The 26,431-nt window shown below is 40.9% G+C and overlaps 1 protein-coding gene across 1 annotated transcript; it reads left to right on the top strand.

Moving 5' to 3' along the window:
• Nucleotides 1–3,448: 3,448 nt before the first annotated feature.
• On the top strand, nucleotides 3,449–15,375 carry angptl2b (angiopoietin-like 2b). The gene is made up of 5 exons (XM_084358873.1): nucleotides 3,449–3,858; nucleotides 9,563–10,464; nucleotides 12,482–12,675; nucleotides 13,623–13,893; nucleotides 14,222–15,375. The coding sequence occupies exons 2-5, from the start codon at nucleotides 9,588–9,590 to the stop codon at nucleotides 14,419–14,421; spliced, it is 1,542 nt and encodes a 513-aa protein (XP_084214999.1). The 5' UTR covers nucleotides 3,449–3,858; nucleotides 9,563–9,587; the 3' UTR covers nucleotides 14,422–15,375.
• The last annotated feature ends 11,056 nt before the right edge of the window (nucleotides 15,376–26,431 follow it).

Here is a 26,431-nt window from a genome sequence, read left to right as displayed (position 1 = left end):
CGCTGAGTAAGAGCGCCATTCACCAGTTAGCCGCAAAGTCGGCTGCAGTTGTCATTCAGAGAGAAGAGGGAGGAGAAGATGGGTATAAACAGTGGAATAACACCGGTACAGTGTAACACATGAGAGCTTAATTACATTGTCTTTGATCAAACCTCTTTAAAAGGGATTAGTTTTAGACAAATATGTGACCGGTCTTTCATGCTGGCTTAATTTGGGATGTTACATAATGAACGTGTCCACTTCTTGTTGGTCCAGTACCTTCTGCCAGGAACTCGGTCTCATAAAGCCAGTTGCACATTCTCGCCGTGTCATCAGGAGGGAACATTTAAACAGTTCCATTCATTAAAAGAAGAAACAGAGTCAACCGTGGAAGAATCCTCTGCTGTCTGCCTCAAACACTGGACCGCACATCTGAACAAAGAAATCACACATGAATGCGAAACGAATGTAATAATTCAAGCAATACACACATGGACTGTTTATAGATGTGATGAGGTTCTTCTTTATAGACATTTCCTGTAGTCAGATGTAGCTTTCACTTAAGCTGGCTGCATCTTCACTTCTTTGTAGTTATGATGCCCCGAGGATGTTACAGCAACCGACATCAGAAAGGTTAAACGCTGCCTGTTGCAAATGGCTTTTCCAGGCTTACTACATTTGGTTAATAGTGCATGGTAATATTTCCCCAAAGTTGAGTATGACTGTTTTATGACTCGAGCATTCCCTGATAAAAGACACATGAATGCAAACTGTACAAGGGCCTGGATTAGAGAGGTCCATGGCAAACAAATCTATGAGCTTAAAGGGAACGGTGGATGGAAATGGAAAACAATACAATGGAAAACGCTGATTGTACACAATGAAATCAGGAGGAGCACATGAATAGTTGCATACTGTACATAATACAAAGAAGGGGTTCATTTTCAGATTACATGTTATACCGTAACTGCAAGACACGTGCACCATACTCTGTAGTTCATTTAGAAGTTTTGACTCATCTTACTACGACACATGTAAATAGTTATATAAGCCCTAAATGAAAGGGAGGCAGCATAAACATGATAGACACGCCACTTTTTTCACTCATTACGGTTATAGCTGTCCGTTTTTTTTCTTCCATCCTTATTTAATACACATCTCAACACACAGTTTATAGCTGACACATATAAAAGTTGCCATCTGTAACAAATTAAATTTTTATACCCCAGAGGGGAGATTCACACATCCTATGCACTGTAAAACAAACTCCACAGCCAGACTTAGACATTTTATTAAACACAAAGCAACAATAAAACACTTGAGTAAATGTTTGCTGGATCCTCAATTGTTACTTAACAAGAAGACTACACTTTGGTACCACGATGCCTAATTTTCATTTGCTTAAGGCTACAAACCATGAAATCACCACTGATGAAAATAGTTGCTTGACGCGTGGAAAACTCTAGATTTTAAGATGCATCGCGATGCAGACATGGAAGATTCTGCTTCGATGCAGGGACAGAGCAAAATCGGGAGTTTGCAGCCTGTGTTGATAGTTGATTTTCAAGCCTCGGCTGGACAGTAAGTTGTAAAGTAATGTCGCAATGTCCCTCTCTTGTATTTAATTGTGGGTGAACGCTTGGCCAATGTTGCTTTCATATTTTGGGAGATGTGGCAGAAGAAGGCCGGGATCAAAACGCACCCAGTGTTTTGAAAGCGAACATCTGGTGACATTTTTGGAACTCGACTTAAAATCTGCCTAACAACAATTACTAACCATGTCAGCCATTGTCAACCAGAGCTAACATCTGCAACCATAAAGAATACAACACACCCAGCTAATCAGCCACAAATTAAGGAAGCGATGTCAACTTTACCATTGAGAGGTTGTGCGAAGCAGAGTCCTTTATATGATGTTTGCCTCATTAAAGAAGTGCCTTGTCTTAGAGCTGCTATGTGAGAAACGTATTTTTGTAGATTACAGCACACTTGTAATGCGCTGCAGACGGATTGATGTTTTGTTTTAGGCATGTTTATGTGCTAACATGGGTCACACATACTGGTATTTACAAGATGCAGCTTTTTATGTTGTGGACTCCAGTAGTGTGACTTCCTATTAAAAAAGGAGTTAAGATTCATCTGACTACTTGTATCAACTGATGAAAAAGTAGTGGTGCGGGGTAATAGAGAAAACTAGGGATGCCTTACAATGATATCAGTCAAGAGTTTAAGATACATAGGTAAACATGATGGTCCGACCTGTCTGACATCTTTGCTGTGCTTATTGTATGTACTGTGTTGCTCTCTGCTGGTCGGACTAACTGCTAGTTTTGGGTGAACTCAATCATTGTCTGTGGCCCGATGGTCTCCAACCTGACGTTAGTATAAATGTTGTTATAAATGAGACAGTAAGGCATCAAACATGGAAGAAGATGTATACACTTTAAATAAATATCATCATGATATCGTCTGAAAGTTAATATAGACATTGTGATTGGTTCTGTAGCTGCTAGAAACGTTTTGCCTCTCTTTGAGCAATGTTACTCTGAAGTTTCTATGTGCTCTGAATAGAAAACTATTAAATCATCCTAGTAGGAACTGGAAAACCTGATGACAACACGATTGGCTGGGCACACACTGAAAACAGGAAGACAACACAAAAACCATCAAGGCAACAGTGTCCATACCCAAGTGTCTGCTTGTGAAATTTATATTGTTAACACTGAGAATTGGCAGGAGTGTTCTCAGGATGACGTGTTTCATATCCTTCTGTCCAGCACACATGGACATGAGCGAGCACAGCTCTGCTTTTGAACTAATTACGTAATGATCCCCCAGCGAGATATAGTTCGAGTGTGCTGCTTTGTGCGCAGATCCAGCCCCGTTTCAGACATCTCACCTCCGGGCTATAAAGCAGGGTCAGCAGCCACTTACCCAGACCTGGTCTAAGTCAAACACCTGGATCTGCTTCCTATATGTCGAGCGCTTTCCGTCTCTCGGGGGCAAGTGTACATTTACAGCCAATTAGGATCTGATCAGTGTAACATCAGTGCTGTCCACCACCAGAAGAACCACGCAGTCCAAGCCAGAAATAGTGGTCGCGGTGGTGGTGGTGAACTGGTGGCCAGGGGGCAGGGGGTTGGAAATTTGAGTAGTGTGTTTCAGTGTGTGTGTGTGTGTGTGTGTGTGCTGTGCATGCTTGTAGATCTCTTTTGTGCCATGGGGAGGAGGGGTGGAGAAAGAAGGCTGTTGCTTTAAACAAGAATGTGTTCATTTTTAAGGGAGAGGGGGAGGCTCTCAGCACAATTTGTCTGCCTACTGAAACAGTGCAAGAGGATTTTTCATCATTTAAAGGAGGGAGGGAGAGAGAGAGAGAGAGAGAGAGAGTGGGAGAGGGAGAGAGGGAGGGAGAGAGGTGCAGTTGAGAGAGACAGCCTCTTAGAGCTGTGAGGCAGAAGTGATGGATTCAGCCCACAGAAAAGTGACAGTCTTCTCCTAACGGCCACAGGCAGTACACAAACCTGAAGACAAGCCTCCACCATCCAACTAAAGTTACCAGTTGTCTCTTGAAAGTGTTCCAACTTTTTCAAGTGGATTTTGGAACAATCTGCTCAATGTTTGCTGAAGACTTTCTGGCAAGTTAGGCTTCTTGGGCTAATGATGGTCTTTTAATAACAGGCTTTAAAAAAAACAGCACTACCTCTGCACTGCTGGAATGGACTAAGGTGACAAAGAGTGCGTGAGCAGACGGGCAGAGAGGAGGACACAGGGGTGCAGCTTTCACACTTGGGATGACTTTCTACCAGGAGAAACTTCAATCAGCTCTGCCAGGAGCGCAAGGCAACTGAGGGAGCCTCATCAATACTCTGCAGTTATCTTGTAAGCATTGAGAAACCATTGATTTATCTATATATCATATTTACTGGTTTATTATTATGTTAATTCAAACATTACTTCAGTTCTTTGCATTGATACATTGTTTGTAACAGTTATTCTTCCAGAAGAAAAAAAAGACTTTTCTTGGTGTGACACATCGGTCCAGTGATATCGCTAACATTACAACAGTGATGGAATGTAACTGAGTACATTTACTCAAGTACTATGCAATACAATGGAGGTACTTTACTTAATTACTTCCATTTTCTGCTACTTTACACGTTCACTCCACTACATTTTGGAGGCTAATATTGTACTTTTTATCTGCTATGTTTATTTGATATCTTCAGTTACTATGTAATTCACAGATTGCACGCTGCAGCAAACAAAGTGAGCACATTTTAAAATCAATTTATTTTATTAACAATCGGATTTTTAAAAAATGCACATGTATTCGGATAATCAGACGTATTCTGAATATTGAATCTGATAATCATTCAGCCCACAGTATAAAGTATACAAACAAACTGTGTATAATTTTCTTTTACTTGTACTTTTGAAATTCAGTAGATTTAATATCTGGTACTTTTTTAAAGATTTGTACTCAAGTACTATTCTTAACAGTGACTCACTTTTACCAAAGTAATATTTCAGGACTACTTTTTACAACACTGCACACTGCATAATTATTTTGTTAATAACTTGAGTCTTTGGCTGGTAACTCTCAAGCTACAGCCTTTTACATAATGTCTTCTTTTGTTCCTAAATTCAGCCGTTATCATGCAGCATCTGTTATCTGACTCACTGAATGGTGCCAACGGCTACTTCTACTTTCTGATGACTAACCAGACAGATGACTCTGATAGACTTGGTCGAGGGGGGTTAATTCAGCGCAGGGGGATGCTGGAGAGCGGGCTCTCCTGCCTAAGTGCTTCTTTGCTACTGATAAAACACCCAGCTTGTCAAAACACAGGACCCTTAAGGGGTCAAATAAAGGCAAATACGTAACGATGATGATGATGCCTCGTGTGGTACACGCTAACAAAGAGATTTCTTTTCTAATATCTTAAAAGCACCATTCACTTCTAAAAGAAAAAAAAAGATGTCAAGCAGTCTGCAGCTTCAGGATGTTCCCCTGGGCTCAAGAGGACAGGGAAACAGCCAGTTGAATCCCGTCTTTGTTTCTGTTGCCAGGGTAGTGTTTGGATAAGGGGGCTTTGAGGTAGAATGCTGGAACTTATCGAAACAATTCCCCGAGACCCCCTGCCTCCCCGTCTGACTCAGATCACAAGCGTGGTATGGAAGAACGCACCAAGCAGCATGAGACAGAACTAAACGTAAAATTGTATCAAATACCTGAGCTCTCCTGCTCCATGGAGAGTCAAAACAAATACTGTCCTATACCATCAAACTGAGCAGGTACTTGAGGTTAATCATGTTCCAAATGTCATGTTACACGCTTACAGGGATTACATGCTTGAGGAAAGAATGAGGTCACCCTCAAGGTAATGTAATAGTGCAGATTACCATGAGCAAATTGAATTTGACTCTGATCCAACACATATTGGGTGTCATGCAGAAGACTGCCGGTTCTCAGCAGAGTTGGCGCTAATTTGAACATGCAGCACAAAGCCGTCCCGCAAAGTGTCCGCTTCTTTTCGGCTACTGACAAATTAGGTGCTGTGTAGCTGTGTTGTGATCTCCTGTTGTGGATGATGATGATGTGATTATGAAGCATTCACACAGAAAGTAGGACACTGGGAACAAATTGGGTCAGTAGATACAGTATATCTTCATAGGTACGGTGCAGATGAGGGGAGTAGTGGTCCTGCGTCTAGAGGGGCTAGCTCCCTCCGTCTGCCACCGCCACTGACTCTCCATGTGTGTATGGCAGCTCACTCTAATGAGGTGACGAAGAATGTGAGGAATGCCATGCTCACGCTGAAATGAGAGGGGCTGGGGTGAGAGACATCAGTCTGAGAGAGGCTGCCCACCTTCTAATTAATATGTGCTGAGCATGACCAAAAAGGCTGGAGTACGGCCCTGGTCAGAGACACAATGACCTGCTCGCCACAGCCGCCGATCACACCTGATTTAACATGGAGTAAAATCCAGGAGAAGGAGTCGTGTAAACACAGACTGTAGACACCTGAAGACAGTAAAACCAAAATATGTTGGTGTGAAGTAGAAATTGCCCAAGAGTGGGGCTGGGCTGGCCTTAGAATCGTGATATTTTTAGGCTACATCTTGATACACAAAACATTTAGCAGGATATATTGAAAGCTCATCAAAAGGGCTTCATAAATGCTTGGACTGGATGACAAATCAAATTCTATATTTTTGTCCAAACCTAGCCGAGTCTGAGAATGTAGTAACCAAACCTGACCGGGCGTGACAGGCATTCTGCTTCTTATGTCCGAATCTGACTCAAGCCCGACGCAGTTAATGTTGGATGGAGGATGGGTCACGGCCCAGAATAGACCCTGTTAGCTTTTGGTGTGGATCCAAATCCAGGATTGTTTTTCTCACTTTCTTCAACATTGTTGTTAATTATTCAGGGAATCATGCACAGATCTTGATAAAAAAACAAAAACAAAAAAACAAATCAAAATCAAAAATCAATCTATGATTGAGTGCAAAAGGGACAGGCTTGGTGGATGTATGCACTCTACTGAGCTCCATTCTAGCTTTGTAGTATATTGGATAAGTAGGGATGACTATTGGTACTTTCGCAAAATATTAATACAATGAGATTTGTGATAAATAGCAGATGAAATGACTTGTGGGTAAAGGCAAGTATCAGAACAAGTAAAGCAGTCTGGTAAGTTCAGAAAATTGCATCACTTTCCTGTAATGCAGCCTTCAAAACCAGGAATAGACAGCACTTATACCATGTCACGATATCCAAAATCGGGGACGAGACATAGTGTCATATCAGGATAATGATATCATATTGCCCAGCCCTACCCAGGAGGAGCTGGCAAACAAATAACGCTGAGAGTTATTAACTTCACTTCCGTCTTTCTGCCTTGAGCAGAGCAGACATATATGACACTTCTCAACACCAGTTAATCATTGCAGCTTCTTGCCAGTCAATGGCAGCTTGTTAAAGTGAACTGATGTTAGAACAATAATGAGCTGTGGGGGCTGTTAACAGTGAAGAAGGAGGAGGCGGCTCTCTGTTGTTCCCTCTGGCAGACGGTGGATGGGTTAATAACAGGCTGTCTCTGTAGGGGCAGATGGGACTCTCTCCGGGTCCCTGGGAGACTGAGCCCAGCAAGCGTTGTTGCTTGAAAACACACATTAACAGAAAAAACACTCGCAGACACGCACATGCCGCTCTCACTTGTGCACATTTCATCACAAGCTGCAAACATTTTCCTCTCAGCTTTGAAGTGTAGTGAAGCCTAGAGGAGGAGATTCCGGGCTAACGACGTCCAACATGGGACTCCTCCGCAGCAGGGGCCAATCACACGGCATTTCTGAGAGACAGAGCTCATGTTCCAGGGGGAGAAACCACAGGAGCCACTGGCCAAACACAGTCATCAGCACATTACAAGGGACAGGCCCTGGGCTCCTCTATTACCTCAGTATGGACTTGTTTGGAAGCTATTATTAGTGACTGCTTCAGGCCTTGATCTATAAGACTATGATGATTTCAGTGATAATTGATGAAAAGTATTTCTTTGCATATAGTGAAAAATACGTATGACACTGCAACCTCTGCATCAATCAGCAATGGCTCAGGTGACGTCATACAGCCAGGCTTTGTTAGCAGGATTAGTAAGAGGAAGGACCTCACACTGTGATGACAGAAGACAGCTTCATGGAAAATTTGAAACAGAAACTACATTCTTCATTGAGTGTCGTACAGTCATGTTAAAGCCAAGGACTTTCTACTTTTAGATAGAAAAAGCATGGGAGCAGGATCACATCTTACGTTTCCCTGTCCCGTAAGTGATTTTATTTCTGGCCAGGTAAACTGCAAACCAAAAAGTCCAACAAGTTAACGAGTTAACGAGCCAGGGTGTAAAACCCCTTTCTCTTTCCAGTAAAAACAAATGTTTACACATTCTATTCTAGACCGATAAAGCCAGAAAGGTTTGAATGTGCTACGGGTCATGTTCTTGGACATTGCTGCATTTCTCTTCTCCATGTCTCCAACCTAATGTGCTGGCAGCACGCCCGGATTAACAAGACAAAAACATTTCTGCTCTCTTCCCTATTTTGTTCTCACTATTATGAGGTAGATTATCTTTCACACAGAGATAAGCTATAATAAACGTGTGAGGGAAGCACTTTCAAAACCGAGCCAATATAGGCCTCGCTATAATGCTTTCTGATTAGACAGGCCCCTTCTGACTCTGGGGAGGTGTTACACAGGACCCCTCTGTAATCCAATATGCAGCAGCTTTCAATTAAGGTGCCCCGGGAGTTCAAGACCTTGATATGCTTAAACAGGAGTTACATTCTCCTCAGCACTCAGTGGCATCCCCTAATAACATCACATCATCTACAACAAAACTGCCTACACTTCTTGTTGTTAGTAAGAGGCCCTCGCTTTGAATTCTGGGGCTAAAAGTCAAGCATCTCCTTCTCATTAACTCTTGAGAAAAGGCTGGTGTAAGCAAGACACTGATCTCCGAGAAAGATCATACATTATGTGTTGTAAGATCTCTCATTAGATTCTTCAGCATTCTAGATGTTTAAAGTAAGCTTTAGTTTGACAGTGAAAAGAAAAAACAGGCATTTTTAAATATTTTATATAGATGCATAGATAATGATTCACTGCCTTTCACTGTCTGAATGGAGCTTGTTTCCCTCCTCTGTTTAGGGCTATAGACAGGACTGATGCGACCGTTCCTTGAATAGCATCATCTGGTAGTGTCTCAAACTTTCCATAAGCAAAGATGTCCAGGCCTGCAGCAGGGAGCAGATAGGAGTGTTCCTGTGTGTCAAGGACAAGCTGTGGCAGTCGCCCAAAGAGAGCCTGAGCCAACGCAGCAAACTAAGCTAAACACACTCCACTAACAGCAATGCAACTGACTGAAGACATCAGCACATCATTAGACAAAAGAAATGTTTTTCTTAGGGGCAGTGAGGGGATTAGGACCTTTCAAACAGCATATCTGATAGTGGAAAGCTGATTTAAAGAATTCATGATCAAAAGCAGATGTATTCAATGGATTGCACCTAAAAGCCATGGGGAAAACAACTGTGTGTGCTAATGCCGGTAGTGAAATGTACAGTGTGGCAACCATGACACTCTTGATTTATATATAACACATGAATATAATGTGTTCCCTGTCATGGAAAGTCATAGCAGCCTCAGTGGGCGATTTCCTTTCAGATCTAATCTTTTTCGGTAGCCCATATTTTTGGGAGCTGTAATGACCTACATATGCACAGATGTTTATGTACAGGGCTTCTGTGCCTGCCCGCTCCTTGCAGGTAATGGAGGACAGAAGCAGTGTATTCCGATGGGCAGTCTTCTTCTGGTCTCAATCAGCATATGTGAAGGATTCCATTGTCAAATTGAGTATGCGGCCCAATCCTGGGGGCTTTCAGTTATGATAGTAAGGAGTATGTGTCAGAATATGTATGCTCAAACGGTCTTCTGCTTACTGACTACAAGAGTGGGTCAGTTATGACAGGTTTTTGAAAATAATCCAATCATGCTCTTCATTTTCTTCCTTGTTCTCCTCAGGTCTTGGTACGTTGGACACAAACTCATGGAGCCCCCTTCAATGGTCCTACTGGGGCTCCTTCTTGTTTATGGACTAGCATGCGGTGTCCAGCAGACTCAGGGGAGTCCGTCAGATAGCAGCCATGGCAGCGACAGGACACAAGAATTTGAGAGTAGTGACGATGGTCTAGAGAAAGAGTTTCTCTATGCTGGAAGGAGCAAGCGTGCTCCAGCCGACCCGCAGCAGGACAAGTGCTCCTACACTTTCATTGTGCCTCAACAAAAAGTGACCGGAGCCATCTGTGTCAACTCCAAGGAGCCGGAGGCCATGCTGGAGAACAGGGTTAACAAACAGGAGTTGGAGCTGCTAAATGTGGAGCTACAGAAACAGAAGAGGCAGATTGAGACCCTGCAACAATTGGTAGAAGTGGACGGAGGTATAGTCAATGAGGTCAAGCTTTTGAGGAAGGAGAGCCGAAACATGAACTCCAGAGTCACTCAGCTGTATATGCAGCTGCTGCACGAGATCATCAGGAAAAGAGACAATGCCCTAGAGTTGGCTCAGATGGAGAACAGGATCCTGAACCAAACCTCTGAGATGCAACAGCTCACCAGTCGATACAAAGATCTCGAGCACAAGTACCAGCACTTGGCTTCCTTGGCCACAAACCAATCGACTCTTATTGCCCTGCTGGAGGAGCAGTGCCAAAGCCGTCCTCCGCCTCGCCATGTTCCCGTCCCCCAGCCACGGCCTCAGCCACCTCCGCCATCACCACCTCTCAACAAGCCTTACCAGCCTCCTGTCCTTCCACGAATTAGCAACCCGATCAGCAACGAGATCCAGAGCGACCAAAAATCTCCCCCTGTTCTTCCGACGATGCCCACAGGCACACACAGCCCCTCCACCACTGACAAGCCCTCTGGTGAGTCTAACAGCAAGTCCAACGCAAACTTTTCAATAAAGTTCCATTTTTGATGCATTCTTACCAAAAACATCCGTGGCCATCACAAACAAAGGATTGTGTGTCCGAGCCCACAACATTGGGAACCTCTTAATCATTAATGACACGACAATGGCGAGGACCCATTCTCCGAGTAGTAGCTGATTTAAATACACCCCACACATTCCCAGAGCAAAGGGCTCTTGGGGAGAACAGAAAGGTTGTTGTCTGCAGCCTTTTGAGATGCGTATCATCTAATTGCCGTGATTCAACCCACGCAAAAAAACACAAAGCATATTAGCAGGATAAATACATGCGCCTTAATGGATAGCTGGATCCAAGCCCATAGGGCTCTTAAACACATGTTAGTGGAAGATAAAGCTTTAAAATTGTTGTGAAGGGTGTTTTGTGTTATCAGTTGCAGTCGATAGTCCACTGCTGTTCCATTTCATTAAGAGACTTCAGTTTTAATACGGTGGAAAAAAGCAAACCATTCCCAACATGACTACTGGGAGCTTTTTTCCATTGACATTATGTGATGCTGCTTTCCATTTTCACCAGGCTGCATGTGAACGGTAGCCTTTGTATGGAATCTTTGAAAGGAGGCAAGTAATTTCCTGCCCACAGCCGTGCAACGAACACCCTAAAATGTTACATAAACCCTTAACACGAACAGTGAGCTTCACACAATGCAGGAAGGGAGGGAGGACGAGAGAGACCTGAAAGAGCAACAGAGGCAAACAGAGGGACGGCATCTCAGGAAAAGGGGAGGGGGTGCAAACAGAAAGAGATACCAGGAGTCAGTGATGTCATTTGTTCCAGTTGCACCAGGCAAGAATCAGTCATATGTTCCACCAAAGCTGCAGACTTTATCAGGCAGAACAGAGCAGGGCAGGGCAGGGCAGGGCAGCTCTCTGGCTTGTATCTGCTCAACAGAGACATTCCTGAGAGTAAATGGATGGCAGAGAGAGGGTCAAGAAACATATCATCCGCAGTCACTTGATAAAAGAAAGAAAAACTTCTGGCTTTTCACATTATGTGAACACTTTGGCATGTTAGCTTGGCATATAAAAAAAGAAGTGCCTTGGTTCTTCTTTCATATATCTTCACTTTTATTATATCTCTTGCAAACTGTTGATGCACCCCTTCCCTCACCTCTAGCCCCTATTCCCTTTTCATTTGTCTCCGTTGTATTTAAAGACTTTGCAATCCGAGCCAATTGGCAAACTACACAAGTGTGAAATCTTGAGAACTTTCACAGCCAATTGAATCAGGAGAGAAAGTTGCCCCTTAAGTGTTTTTCCTAATCTGCTGGGTATGGAATTCAGGCTAAAATCGTAATGGCACACAGGAATATTACGTTTCACTGATTTGCAGCGTGATATCCAATAAAACTATTGACCTTGCGCAAAATGCAGATAACAATTTTAGTGCACGTTCTACTTCCACTGCATGATAGTGCAGAGCTGATGCTGCTAAAAGAAATACATCTTCATGACATGCTTGTAACTCCACCCAACTTATGGTAATACTGCTGTCCTTAAATAAATGAATCCCGGAAATCCTCTCTTCAAAACTCGATGTGAAGCCTTAATATGGCTGCCTCCACTGAAAATGAGAGTCTGTATAATATAAAATCCATATATAAACCAAAGTGAAAGTAATATAATAATCCTTCACTGTTAAGCATCACAGACGCTAAAAGGTTTTTGCTACTGTTTCATCATTCAGTTAGTCAGGATTCCCTCTGCCCTCATGCCAGTGTTTCTTTTGGCTGCCCAGCCGGCAGCCATTTCCCTCGTGAGAGGAGCAGCCAAAGTCAATTCTACTGTTAAAATGAGAGCCTCTGTTGAAAAATGGGATTCCCTATGGCAGGGTATAAAAACTCTTTTTCTCATTCCGACTTTGTCTCCATTTCCCCTACTTAACCTCTGAGATGCAGCTGTAACCGACTGGATTTTACATGCTTTAAATGTCTTTTTGTCTTTTTTTTGTTCAGGTCCGTTTAAGGATTGTCTACAGGCTCTGGAAGATGGCCACACTGGCAGCGGCATGTTCCTGGTGAAGCCGGAGAATGCCAACCGGCTTATGCAGGTGTGGTGTGACCAGAGACATGATCCAGGTGGCTGGACCGTGATCCAGAGGAGGGTGGACGGATCTGTCAACTTTTTCAGGAACTGGGAGACGTACAAGGTGCGACAACCTCACACCACATCAAGGACCTCATAGTTTAGAGGGCAGCTGGTGACTTATGTAGGTTTTTTTGACACTGACCAGATGCGCACCAGTAATGACTAGGTAATTGTTCAGCTTTCAAAATGTCTGATGTAGTACCGGCCTCGGTCACTGCCCGGCCTTATGACTCATTGATTCCAGCAACATCAGTTGGTCTTTATGAATGACTTCACACTTAAATAAAAATGTGGGAATATTGGATTGAAATGTAACAATGGTTGGCTGTGTCAGCATTTTGAGGGTTATGGACATAAACTTTATTTTCTGAATAATGCACCAGATGGTACCCGCTAAAAAGGGCTGTGTGGACATCATTTTGTATTCAGAGGAGCTCATTTTCTTCTGAAAGGGAAATCCCACACATGGAGCAGCAATTCAGTGGTAAACATTTGTTTTCTGGCCAAAAATTCAAGAGGGTCCTGATTAAATCTTAGCTTAGGGCAACAATGAAGAACTTTCCAAGACTTTTACGAAAACCTTTAAACCACATGAGATCCTAAACTGCATTGTACACTCATCAGAAGGAGTGTTTCCATGATTCAAAGCATGTGTAGGGTAGGGGATACCGCAAACCCACTTACAGTATGACTGGAGCCAGAACAAAGCAGCAAGACAGCATCCAGCATGTTGGATTTCATACTATATGCACTGTACCCTGCTGTGTTTTCAATAACAAAATAATAGTGGAAATCTGGACACCTGATGCTCGCTATAAACTTGACTCAGCGGGTCCATTTATAATAATGTTCCTTGACGATAAACAACCCCACAGAAGAGCTAAAATTATAGTTGCCTCCAGAACACGTGCAATGACCTTGAATCATCCCAGAGACATCCAAGCTGTTCCAAGAAGCTTCCAGAAAGGATCTGACTGATAATGTTTTTCTTATCACTGTGCTTCACAGCAAGGTTTTGGCAACATCGATGGTGAGTACTGGCTCGGTCTGGAGAACATCTACTGGCTGACTAACCAGGCAAACTACAAGCTGCTGGTCACGCTGGAGGACTGGTCAGGCAGAAAGGTGTTTGCAGAGTATGCCAGCTTCAGAGTGGAGAATGAGGCTGACTTCTACAAGCTGAGGGTGGGCCGTTATCATGGCAACGCCGGCGACTCGCTCACCTGGCATAACGGCAAACAGTTCACAACACTGGACAGAGACCATGATGCATATACAGGTAATATATTACGTTAGAAAGTATTGAACTGGGATCCAGGGATGCATGGTATGGATGTTTTTTTTTCGAAAAAAAAAACCTGCCAATTCTACATTAGGGGTTGGGGGCACACACATGACTTATTTCAGAATCTAAATACATCCCCTTTGTGCTGTGCGCCACACTTTGCACCCAGATGAATGCGTTTAACTAGCAAAATGGATTTGGACATGCCCTAAACACACTAGCCCCATGAGCTATAGACCCTTAATAGGGCCCAGTATGTGTTCAATGCACAATTTATGGTAATGAATGCAGCTTGAAAGTTTTCTTCTTTCCATATTTCTAGGTAACTGTGCTCACTACCAGAAGGGAGGCTGGTGGTACAACTCTTGTGCCCATTCAAATTTGAATGGAGTTTGGTACAGAGGAGGACACTACCGCAGCCGCTACCAAGATGGAGTCTACTGGGCAGAGTTCAGAGGAGGAGCCTATTCACTGAAGAAAGTGGTCATGATGATCCGTCCAAACCCAAATACCTTCCACTAAGCATCCAAGGAACACTTACTGTACTGTATCCCTCACTAAACAAAAAACTTTACAGCTCTAAAATCCATACATTTTTTTTTTTTGTTAAATGGAGGGGCACCAGACCAAGCCAGATATCAAAGACAAAGATAATGTCTAAAGGTGCAATATGCAAACATCAGGCTGATAAACTGGTACCTCCTGACAGATCACAGAATCTGTGCACTTTGTGCAGTGTTATTCGATTGTCAGTATCATTTTCCCTTTCACCCTCCTTTGCTCAGGAGTTGTTTTAAACACGCTGTCTTTGATAAAACAAAAGCCTGCCTATTTGATCTGAGTGAGAAAAACAATGCACACAAACACTAATTTGAGATAAAAGAACCGAATACAACAATTCAGTTAAGTAGCTTTGAGATAGGAACCCTACAATATATACTGTATATTTAGTATGTACGTAAAGTAAATGTGGTTGACACAGGAAACGTATCCAGTGACTTTTAATTTCATTCTAAATACATTTTACAAATGTGTAATTTATAGGAACAGTAACATTATCATTGACTTGTAACAGGGTTGATATTCTGGCCAGTTTTTTTACAATAAAATATACTATAAAAATCGTGCCATTTTATTTTCTTACATAAAACCGAAACTGATACAATTACCCAACATTATTATCAGTCTGCTTGTACAACTTTTAATAGGTTTGAGGAGGTACACACTCTTTAAAGTCCTGCTTTTTCTTCTTAAAAAAAAACAAAAAAAAAACTTGTTTTGAAATCTTGAATTGCTTGAACAGGTATCCAACAATTTGCTTGTATGAATCAAGCACTGTATTTACTGTATAAATCTAGTGGTTTGTTGATGTCAATAGATCCAAAACATTGTGTTTGTACATAAAAGATATTTGTAATATAATGTATTAAGACCTGTTATGTCATTATTAAGTTGCAATAAAACATGTACAGCTTGTGTGTTTCTCTTTTTTTGTGTCCTGTTGTATAAAGCACGCTTAGTATAGCCAGCAAGCTGTCCCATAAGTAACATTTATACACTTTCCAAAAGTGAAAGTTACACATTATTAAACAAGGTGAGTACGTCTGGCATAACAATGTATCATGTGTCAGCTGTCATGAACATGAATTACACTTTAATTAAGTGTAATTTAGCTAATGAATTTAATTGACGCAGAGCTGCCATGACAGTGCTATTAGTGTTTTAACAGTTCATCATGGATGAAATTGCACTAATTATATCGTTTAAAGGTTTCTCAACTCAACCATTTAAAGCAAGTTGTTTATCCAGTTACAGTAATTACTAAGACTGTCACTAAGATTTTGAATATTAATACTTTTGAAAAGTTAATACTACCCTGTGGTGACATTAGGGCACATTATGTAGAAATTGGGCACTTTGTATGATGTGGTGCTCCCCACAGTTTCTGACTGCAACACAAAAAATCTCAGGTCTGTAACAATTTGTCAGACGTAATGTAAGGGCCAACTACGAACGAAACTCATTATATCATAACCATGTAACATAATGTTGCTTTGAGTTTTTTAGTAATACAGATCACATTCCTGCTCTCAGATATCTTGCTTAAAAGAAAAAACTGCCTTTGCTATATTAGATGCTAATACTAGCACTTAGCAGACTATAGCCACTTGCTTTTCTAGAAGGTACTCAACATGCACAGTCTGACACACAAAAAGGTCATTGCATCATTTTTAATGCTCAATTTGTTGTGGCTAACCTCCCTAAAAGTCTACTCTTCATTTGTAGAATCAACATTACATGTTTTTCAATATATTGAAGGATGCAAAAAAGAAACCTTATAGCATATAAACACATGATGGTCCTTATTTTGACAAAGTCAGATATGCGATTTTGGGTATTATTCATTAGAATCTTAATTGAGTGAAACTGGAGCATACAGTGTTTATAATGTGAATAAAATGCAAATCTGTAAAACATTTAATTGCATTGTATTGTATTGTAATTTGAACGTAATTTGGATAAAATGCAAAAGATTACTTCTGTGTTCAAAACCAGTCACAGTTCACAACACATTCCTCCACCATGCAGCAACCACAGCTACATCATCTTGCAATACCTCATTTGTTCTCTTTAATTTTCACTAACAGCGCAACATTTTCTACAGTTAACAGAAGTAAACATTTATTTTAAAGCACAGTAACAAAAAATGTGCTATATGTTGTCTCAAATACTGTCAAGCACAGTGTTTGCGTGTAGAGTCAGCACACCAGGGACTGACAAATGAATTGTGACAGGCTTGTAAAACTAATGCATATAGCAGTCCCCTCCACTGACAGCAGAAACCACCTTTACTTTACTATGTGTCAATGAGATTTCCAAAGACAGCTGGAAAATGAGGCAAAAATGACTTTACACTGCAATGAACCAAGCTCCATTAATGCCATACTGTATTTTGTCACAAGACTTGAGTTGAGAAAGGTTTAGACAAGAGAGCATTTGAAATCAATTTAGTATGAATCACTGTGACTGACAACTTTAAAGTCAATCTGAAATTGTTTAAAGGAGGCAATTATCAGCAGAGCAAAGCGTGCATGCGGATTGAAAATCCCTTGCTTCAAATAAAACCCAATTTACCATGTTAGCATTTTGTACTGCCAAAGTAAAGATGGATGCTTAGGTGATAGTAGCCAAAACACTTGTCCTACATTAAAACGACAAACACTGGCAGCTGAAACTGGCTCATAAGTCAAAAGCTGAAAAGCTTTCTTCCCCATGACAGAGAGGATCTGGATGAAACAAAGGAAGTCATTCATCACTGCGACTGTCACTCTTGTAAGCTGTGTTCTTACTAAAGATGGATGGGACAGTAAAACACACTTTTTACCAAATTCTTCTCTATTCACGGACAGATCAACACTTTTATATAGCAATTACACCCTAAAACCAGTTTACGTCTGCTTAGTCAATCAGCCTAATCGCGGTAAAACAGAGGACGGTGTTTCATCGTCTCCATAAACAGAAACGACAGACTCTTTGGATGCCGTGTACGTCTGAGGACTCACCACGATGGAAAACCTTCAGTAAGGGTGGCCTCTGCAGCCCCCACTCCTCAACCAACATGGAAAACCATGAGCTGACACAGTGCTCACTCAGCACAAAGAGAACCGCATTTCCTGAGCCTTCAAACCTGAACCTTCAAACTGGCCCTGCATTGTTGTTTCACTTATGTAAAAGTCCATGTCCTTGGACTTCTAATAGAGCCATATTTAACTTTCCTGTGCTCCCTGTGAACCCGTCTTACTCCAGCTCTAAAGTAAACTGGAGGAACCACAGAATAAATCTGTCATTGGGGATTTTAACCACTTTTCCAGGCTGTCCTCACCAGAACAATTGCTGGTGGTCATCTGTGCAAACATTGTAGTGCGACCTGTTAGGCAATGACCCCTAGTGACCATAGTAATTATGATGGGAGCAAAAAAGGAAATCAGGTGACGCAGCACAAGAGCAAAAAAAGTCCGTACTAGGAGGAGGATGGGGTAAGTGGTTGGGACAAACAAGCAGAGGACTTCCTCTCAGCAGGCTGCTGTTTGTGTCCCATGTGGAACCAAAAGTCATCGGTGAGTTATTTTTAGTACTTAAACTATGTCACATACATGACATATCTTTTAAGTTACTAACGTAGCTTATTTATTTTACTCAAACCATTATCTTTTCCGAAACCTCATCAAGTAGTTTTGTTACGTAAACCTAACCAAACAGTTTTCGTGGTTTAAGCTAATCCAATTACGAATATTTCCCAAGGTTAACCAAATGACAACGAGAGCCCACGTAGCTCTGTAGCCTGTTACTGGTACTGGTACTGTTCAACAGTCTTGTGTCATAGTGTGTTGTGGGAAAGGTCATATATCTTTTCATATATCTTATATTTTTTTAAATCATTCACAATTGACCTGTTCAGTCTTTTAGGTATGAGGGCGTACATCAACTACGTAACATCGCTTATGCGTTACTAACATAGCTTTCTTATTTTACCCAAACCATTATCTTTTCCTAAAGCTAACCATGTATTTTTTGTGCCTTAACCTGACCAAACTACAACCATTTCACAAGGTTAAACACATGACGATGAAGGCTAGCTCCAGTTTGCCTGTCACTTGTACTCTCCAGTGGTCATGTATCATAGTTTTCATGTTGTTGTGGAAACTGTCATAAATGTAGTTTTGGGAGTCACTGGCAATCAACCTAGTTGCTCATTATGGTATGAGGACGTAGTTAAACAATATCTCATTAGAAACGCTTACTTATTTTACCCAAACTGTTATCTTTCCTAAACCTAACCAAGTAGTTTTTGTGGCTAAACATAACTAAACTACGACCATTTCACAACACTAACTACGTGACGATGAAGGCCCACTCTGGTTCTCCTGTTGGGGGTCCGCCCGCTATTCCAACATCCCGCTATTCCGACATGTCTCTATTCCGACATCCCGCTATTCCGACATGTCTCTATTTAGACATGCCGCTATTCCGACATGTCTCCGACAATGACAAAAAACAATGTCGAAATAGTGGGACGCTTGAAAAATAACTTTAATGCCGCTATTCCGACAATTACAGGTCACTGTCTAAATAGCGGCATGTCGGAATAGCAGCATGTAACCCTCCTGTTGCTGGTACTCTTATGTAATCTTATGTCACACTTTTTGTGAGGCGAGAATGGTCATATGTGTAGTTTAGGGTGTCATTGACGATATAGTTCATATCAAATTATGTAGACGTTTAGGTTTAAGAACATACTTAAACTACGTCACATAAAATTTCATTTCACATATATGCCCTATCTACTGCCCTTCACTCAGTCTTCACACACCTGGAGAATATTGTGTTGACTTCAGCTCAGCATTCAACACAACCTCACCCATGAAGCTAACTTAACACTCTGGGCTTGAGTACCACGCATTATTTTACCCAAACCATTATCTTTTCCTAAACCTAACAAAGCAGTTTTTATGCATTAACCTAAAGAAACTATGACCATTTCACGTCCATTGTGATGATGAAGGTCCCGTCCGGTCCTGTCGCTGGTACTCTCCAACAGTCATATGTCGTTTTGGGAGTCATTGGCAATCAAACTATTGAGTCATCTGGGTATGAGGATGTGTATAATCTTGTATAAGCACTATAACTTACATTTAAAAATCCTTCAGAGCTTATAAAATTGATGAATTGAGGATGTCAGTGACACAAACAGTTTTATTTGAACTGCAAATGAATATTGGTCGCAAATATTGATTTTGAGTCCCCTTGATTTCTAATAATTGGTATCAGCCCTGAAAAAGCCATATCGGTCAACCCCTAGTTTTGACATCAGCGCTATGAAAGGACTGTGTAGAAGAGGTGACTTTTCCACCATACCCTTTTCATTTTCCAGTGGTTATGAACCACGTAAGAAGCCAGTCCAACTGCGAAGTCAAATTAAATTATATAATCATTATCAGGAGGGATAATTATATCACTAACAGTAACCACAGAACTGCTCCTCCTGTAAAGAAACACTCATCAAAAGAGATTTTAAGCTGACAGTAACCATGAAGTGTCTGCAATGTGAATCCACATCCATCTTTCTGTCATCTCCTTTTTCTCTCTCCATTCTCTTCTTTAACGTGATCGCTCCATCTTCCTGTCATAACTCACAACAGACCAAAGACATACTGAGGTAACACAGCAACGCTACCGTTTCAGTGTCTGGATCACTTCTTTTTGTCTGTCACGTCTATGTCATGGAGCATTCCTTTGAGGTGATACAACGCTGACTCGAGCACAGCCTGTCATTGTCATTGTCCCACTGCAAGTCAGCAGAAACTGTGAAAACATCTATGAAATAGCAAATGGTGAGATCCAACAAAATGCTCCAATAAAATGGGAACCAACATCTTTTTCCAAGTCATTTATGCAAACCACTCGTCATTGCTGCTGTTAAATTATTGTGATGCACATGGGAGTGATTAAGAAATGCTTAAAATAGAAACACGTAATAATGCGGTGAGGCTTCTCTTTTGGAGAACAGTCACTTGATTGTTGATTAATTGCATAGTGGAACTATTGAATTCAGCTTTTTCCGTCCTTGAACAGCTCAGCACTTCAACTGATTTCCAACTGTGGAGATGTGCAGATTTGCTTATAGCTTTACAGCCACATGCCATGACCACTGTTTCATGTTCTTCCAAAACGCCTGTGAGTCCTCTGCAGGGAACTTACAGGAAATCTCTTAGGGATGGACGAGAGGAATTTTCCTTTGCGCAATGGAACTTTTACTTTGTAAGGTTTCACTGTGGCTATTCCAGTGTTGCAATATTTCACTCTTAGTTAGTGATGTATCTTTACAGTTAAACAAAAACTCTCACATTCAGTGTATAAATAGTGTTATTGGGAGCTGGACAGCCATACTTCAATTTGGTACATGTCACATTGTTTCCCATGTGCAGCCTGTGACCTAGCTTAACTCTGCTGACTCCACACTTTTGCTCTCTTGATCAATAATTGTACACAGGTGCCGGACACAAAGACACACATACAAACTTTATTGTCATCTGGCTTTAATTTGATAAATCTATTAGAAGCACCATTTCAGGCAGTTAAGTGAGGTCAATTTTTGGCTGGAAAATTCCTCATAAATTTTCAAATACTACTCAAAACTGATATTTTAAAACACGCTACAGGTAAGTAATACCACTATGTGATACGTGATGTGATGTAAAACACATTATTTGCTGCTAGAAACTGTAGGAAATATGACAAAGTAAAATTCAAGTCAAATTGATCAGATTCTCAAAAACAAAAACTATCACTCCAAGTTGATAACAAACTAACTACTCAATGCATGCTTTATAAGAAACAAGCTGTAGTCTTACAGCTCAACACAGAATAGAAATGCACCAAGAGCCTCTAAACCATTACTCTGCTGTGAGTCAAAATGATTGGATCACCTCCAGTACAACAGATTGAGTCAGTTTTAATAGAGGAAAATATGAACAACATAAATGGACTTATAGTGGGAAAAGGACGGGTTTCTAAGAATCTCACAGATGTTCCCGTATCTCTGGGTTTTGGTTAATATGTCATGCCAACTCAAGCAAGTCATACTTAACCCAACTAAGGTGCTCCAATGTGGAGAGATTTAAAATTCACTTGTGAAGATACAGACTTGGTTTAACACCACACTCCATGCTAAGAGTTATGGCTAATAGCCTGCTAAAATACCAGCAGTTGAAAGAATGGTGGCATCTTGGCAATTACTTCTTTTGAAATATATATATATCACCCGTCACTATATCTCCTGAGAGAGAGAGTCATAACGTAACGTGAATAAAACTTGAAAACATGACCTCATCCATGAACACTGTGTGTTACATATTGAGTTAAATTAGATGCTGGTGTCTGTGTGTTTGAATTTAGGTCAATCACTCAAGTCAGCACTCACCAGAGACTTTGATTCTCTCTCTTCTTTTTCCCCTCTTCTCTCTGCACGCCACATCTATGAAGTACATTTCCCCTCCAGCTCCAGTCGTCAGCATCACAGTACATCAGCTCCCGACAATGGAGGTCACCTCCAAGGAGCGCTGCTGCAGTCAGGTTGATAAACAGGAGTGAAGATAAATCTACTTTTTAATCCCAAAAGTTAAAAAGTAATCTCTGAGCTCACCTCCGGTCAGCAAATGGCTACGTAATAGAGCAGAATCTGACATGACTCCAGGTGTTTATTCCTCCAGAAGCTCATCTCTGCACCTATCAACCATCCTCAGAGCTGGCCGGCTCTAACCAGCTGATCAGCGTTTGACTGGGAGAAGCCTAGCAGTAGAAATGACATATTGTGCATTTTTGTTTTATATAAAGCATTATAAACTCACTCAAACTGAACCATTTCAGGTGAGCTTCAGCATTTTCATTCAATACTGCACCGTCATTTTCTTCTTGGAACGACAAATGACACAGGTGACTTACAGTAAATTGTACAAATCTCCTAAACAACACATTTTACTCATTAAAGATTTAGCTGTGGATACACATTAGAGCAACATTATGTAACCTTTGAACCTTAAAATAATAGTTTCAAAATAATTTCAATGATACAGTGTCTTGTGATTGGTGTCTGTTACAGGTACTCTGCCCCCTATTGCTTGTTTCTGCACTATGTAACTTGAGTTAGAGGGTAGGATCACAGCGTTACATACATGTTTACTTCAACATACAAGTTTGTAGTTAGAACCTCATTATGTCGGACAGACCTGGGATTTGTATTCATGATTGCAGTGTTGCACTCAGAAACTGTGGGGGGCGCCAAACCGCACAAAATGTAAATTTCTACATAATGTTGCTTTAAAACTCACCTCATACGAGTGCATTCATTTGCTGTAAAAACGATTGCGAGGTCAACAGATTATATTGTTAGTGCTCTGGTTACTTTACAGTAGTAGTAAAGTAGAAGTAAAATAATGAAAGAATACTGTACTCAAACATTAATTTATGCCACAAAATTGAGACCCTATGGTTTTTAAGCTTAGTGTTTCATAACCTTTTTGCCCCCCTTTACTCAAACCAAACAATGAGGCAAAACACTGTTATTTCATAAGCTGAATCCCCTTTGTTTTTATTTATTTATTTCGCTTGGTCGGAAATGCTAATAACATTAATAATAGCTCTTTTGTAATCAAGTGTGCCAGTAAATCATGACACTGAGGCAGCATGCACAATACCAGGAAAGCTGAATCATAAATTTAATCATTTACATATGCCTGTTATTCCTACTGTGGCAGTCAAGAGGCCAGATGTTAGCAAGTGGAGCCTGGCATGACAAATACAGGAGTCTGGACACAATATCATGAACACTTGCAACACAAGCCTGACATTTTTAGTTAACATACAGGTGCCAACAAGTGTTACAGTAACAAAACCTCTTTCAACTGCATGAAGCAAAAAGAGCATTTCTGATCAGGGTCTTTGATATCTTCATCATAATATCTGTCATATCATTGAAATAAACAATTATATATAATAACAAATGGCAAATTTATAGTGAATCAAACTTTAGTTAACATTTATTTCACCGTTGAGAAGCAATGAAATGCTTTATAAACTATTTATTAGCAGTTCTTTGGAAAGTTGATGTTCATAATACTTTGTAAATGCTTAGTAAATAGTGTCGTTCATTCATACACATCATTGGCCATTAGAGAGTTGCAGCTGATGTTTTTAACCTTTACAACTGCTTAATAAATGTTTTATGAACCATTTCATTGATTCTTAACAGTGAAATGACCTAACTTAACTAATAAACTTTAAATTTACCATTTATTAATAATGTTATTATAAAGTGTTACCCATGTCAGTAAGTTCTTTTAGCAAAGAAAGAAGTTTAATAAATCTCAGTCAAAATTGGCCATATTTGTTACCTATCTTCTTCTTCTGTTGGAATTTGAGTCCAATTTCATCTTTGCTGTAACTGTTATTATTTCCTAAGTGATTATTGGTCCTGTCAGAATACAGAGAAATGCACAGATTTATACTATAGTCTTCAAAATGTTCTCGATGGATGGGTGGGGGCGGGGACATGACCTCAGTATTTCTAAAATCCAGGTTATGGCCCCTGTTTCTGATGGCAGCTAACAACAAGCAGCTAAATCCACAGATACTTCCTGTTATCCCTCTGCTAGCTTTAATGACAACATATTCACCAATATTCAGTTTTAATGAGAGAAATGTCACCTTAACTTACCTGCCCGCTGCTGAGCTTGTTGGCTTCATCTCTATTATTTCCATTTTTATTTCCATTTTCCATTCTGTCAGGCCCTGATAGCATTCACATGTGGCGCACACCTGTGACCCGCGGCCATTGCACGCGGGGGGATTGCGTCGCTGCTTGAGTCAGTCCAACAGGTCAGAGGTTAACTTTCCTAAACTGTCACTTTACGTGTTTCCTGTGTAGATCGATTTAACACTCTTATGGTTGAGGTAGACATACATTTCCCGATGGCTTCTTAGCTAGAGAAGGGATTCCTGCAGGGATAAACGAACCTGGTAACCACAGGACTGTATTTTCATCTTGTGTAGGTGGGAAACCTCTCACCTGTTTTCCTCTTCTTCCCCACAAGCTGCATTCATTCCTCTCAGATTCATTGTAACGTGGCAGGATTCTCTCGTTCACAGAGCATCAGCCCTCTTCAATAATGTCAAATAACACAGTGGCAGAGAAGATTGCAGCGGCATCTATTTCACAAGAGCTACTCATCAGCCCATAAGTACAGTGACGATTGGTTTGAAGCACTCCAATGAGGCAAGAGTACCTGCCTGCTGCAGGACAAACATATGGAGGCCCATTCCTGCATAATTATGACTTACCAAGGGATTTTTTTTTCAAGGCTAAGTTTTCATCAATGTCATCAATCCAAAAATGGGCTTCCATATATAAATGACCTTTTCTGACCTGTGAGATGGTTGAGAGTCTTGCAGTTTCAGGATTACAGGAGCTATATGAGACAACATGCAAAGAAAGTGTGTAGGGAAAGTAAGACACAGTCATGTTCTAGTTGCAGAACTGCTGTAACAAAACTCAGGGTTATCCAGACAGAACATATTACCAAATGTGTGAAACAGCTAGCAATTATTTACTGCAATCCAAGTGGTAGAGTTTGTGTTACAAAGAGCCACAAATACATCATACCCATAGAATGCAGTTAAAGACTCCTTGTGGAAACACGGCTACCTCGGGTTTCCTGGCCTTGTATTTTGTGGTTCTTTTTATTCTCATATTCCACTGAACAGAGCAATTTAGCCTATTATTTTAGGATCAGATGTCTGTGCAGCCATATAATGCTGTCACTTAAACAATTCATCCAGTTTATTAGAACTTTCAGCGATGGCTGATGCTTATTTGACATCTCATGTTGCCAAGCATTATGTTATTCACTGAGAAATATTTTAGAGAGGCACAAAACATTGAAATTCTTCTCAGTGAAGAATCTGCAGCCTGAAAGTACAGTTTATATAAATCAAACATCGGTGAAGCACATAGCCGGCCAATTTGGTGTTTTATTAGTCATTTGGCTGCCGTATGGTCTCACTTTCTGTAAAACCCACATGCAGTGGTAACACTATGGGAGGCTGTTGCACAGCTGTGCCACTTCATGGATATATTTCTCCCTTTGGGTACATTTTTTAACACAGTAGGGACAGGAGCAATAACACTGCTGAGGATTAGGCAGAGAATTTGACTGGACATCCAGCAGGAAAAGAAGCCTGTTCGGTGATAAATTAATTTTATTATCAGCCATCTGAGACTAAAGAAATTTATTGTTTTATAGTCTACTACTTGGCCTGGGTGACTTTTGTGAATGGCCTACTTTCCACAAACAAGAAAAGGTCTCAAGAGAACTTGCAATAGGAAAACATCTTCACTAGACATCAGTTTTGCAGATTATTATCTAATGAAATGTGCATGACTTAATTTTTTACACAGATGGCTGATCATTTACTCACGGCTGTAACATTTAAATAGTAAAGTTTATCAGCTTTAACGGCCTCTTCATCCTGATTAAACTGCAGGATTTCAGGCACTGAAGTGACCTTTTGAGGTGTATTTGTTGTTTTCTAGCACCCTCTAGTGGGTCAAAGTTGCACATACTTCAGATTTTCCTCCAGATTCACATACAAACTTACTGCAGTACTGTGTGAATTCCACACGTGCCAGCAACACATACTGGCTTTCTTATTGTTTAACACATTGTAAATGAGATAAATACAGGATAGCAGAATATAACTGTATATTTTTACCTTCCCTTTTACACCAAATGCTTTGATCACCGAGTTTTCATGCACAATCGTATCAAAAGTACTTCTATTTCGCTTTCCCTTCTCCATGAAAATCAGAGTGGTACTTCTTGTTGGTCAGGGTGGAGTCAATTCTATGTAGGTGTCCAAAACAGCCCCAGTCTTCAATATTCCCACCACGTTTCACTGTGGGTTCTTTCTCCTGTTC

The sequence above is a fragment of the Pagrus pagrus genome (genome assembly GCF_965226575.1).
Source record: "Pagrus pagrus genome assembly, chromosome: 8".
NCBI classification, from domain to species: domain Eukaryota; kingdom Metazoa; phylum Chordata; class Actinopteri; order Spariformes; family Sparidae; genus Pagrus; species Pagrus pagrus.
Note: the sequence above shows the minus strand (reverse complement) of the source record. Positions and strands in the feature narration are given on the sequence as shown.

Excerpts from the sequence above, each read along its gene's own strand:
- angptl2b (XM_084358873.1), top strand. The coding sequence starts at position 9,588 with ATGGAGCCCCCTTCAATGGTCCTACTGGGGCTCCTTCTTGTTTATGGA. Across the intron at positions 10,465-12,481 it reads CACCACTGACAAGCCCTCTG|GTCCGTTTAAGGATTGTCTA; the intron begins GTGAGTCTAACA and ends TTTTTTGTTCAG. Across the intron at positions 12,676-13,622 it reads GGAACTGGGAGACGTACAAG|CAAGGTTTTGGCAACATCGA; the intron begins GTGCGACAACCT and ends TGTGCTTCACAG.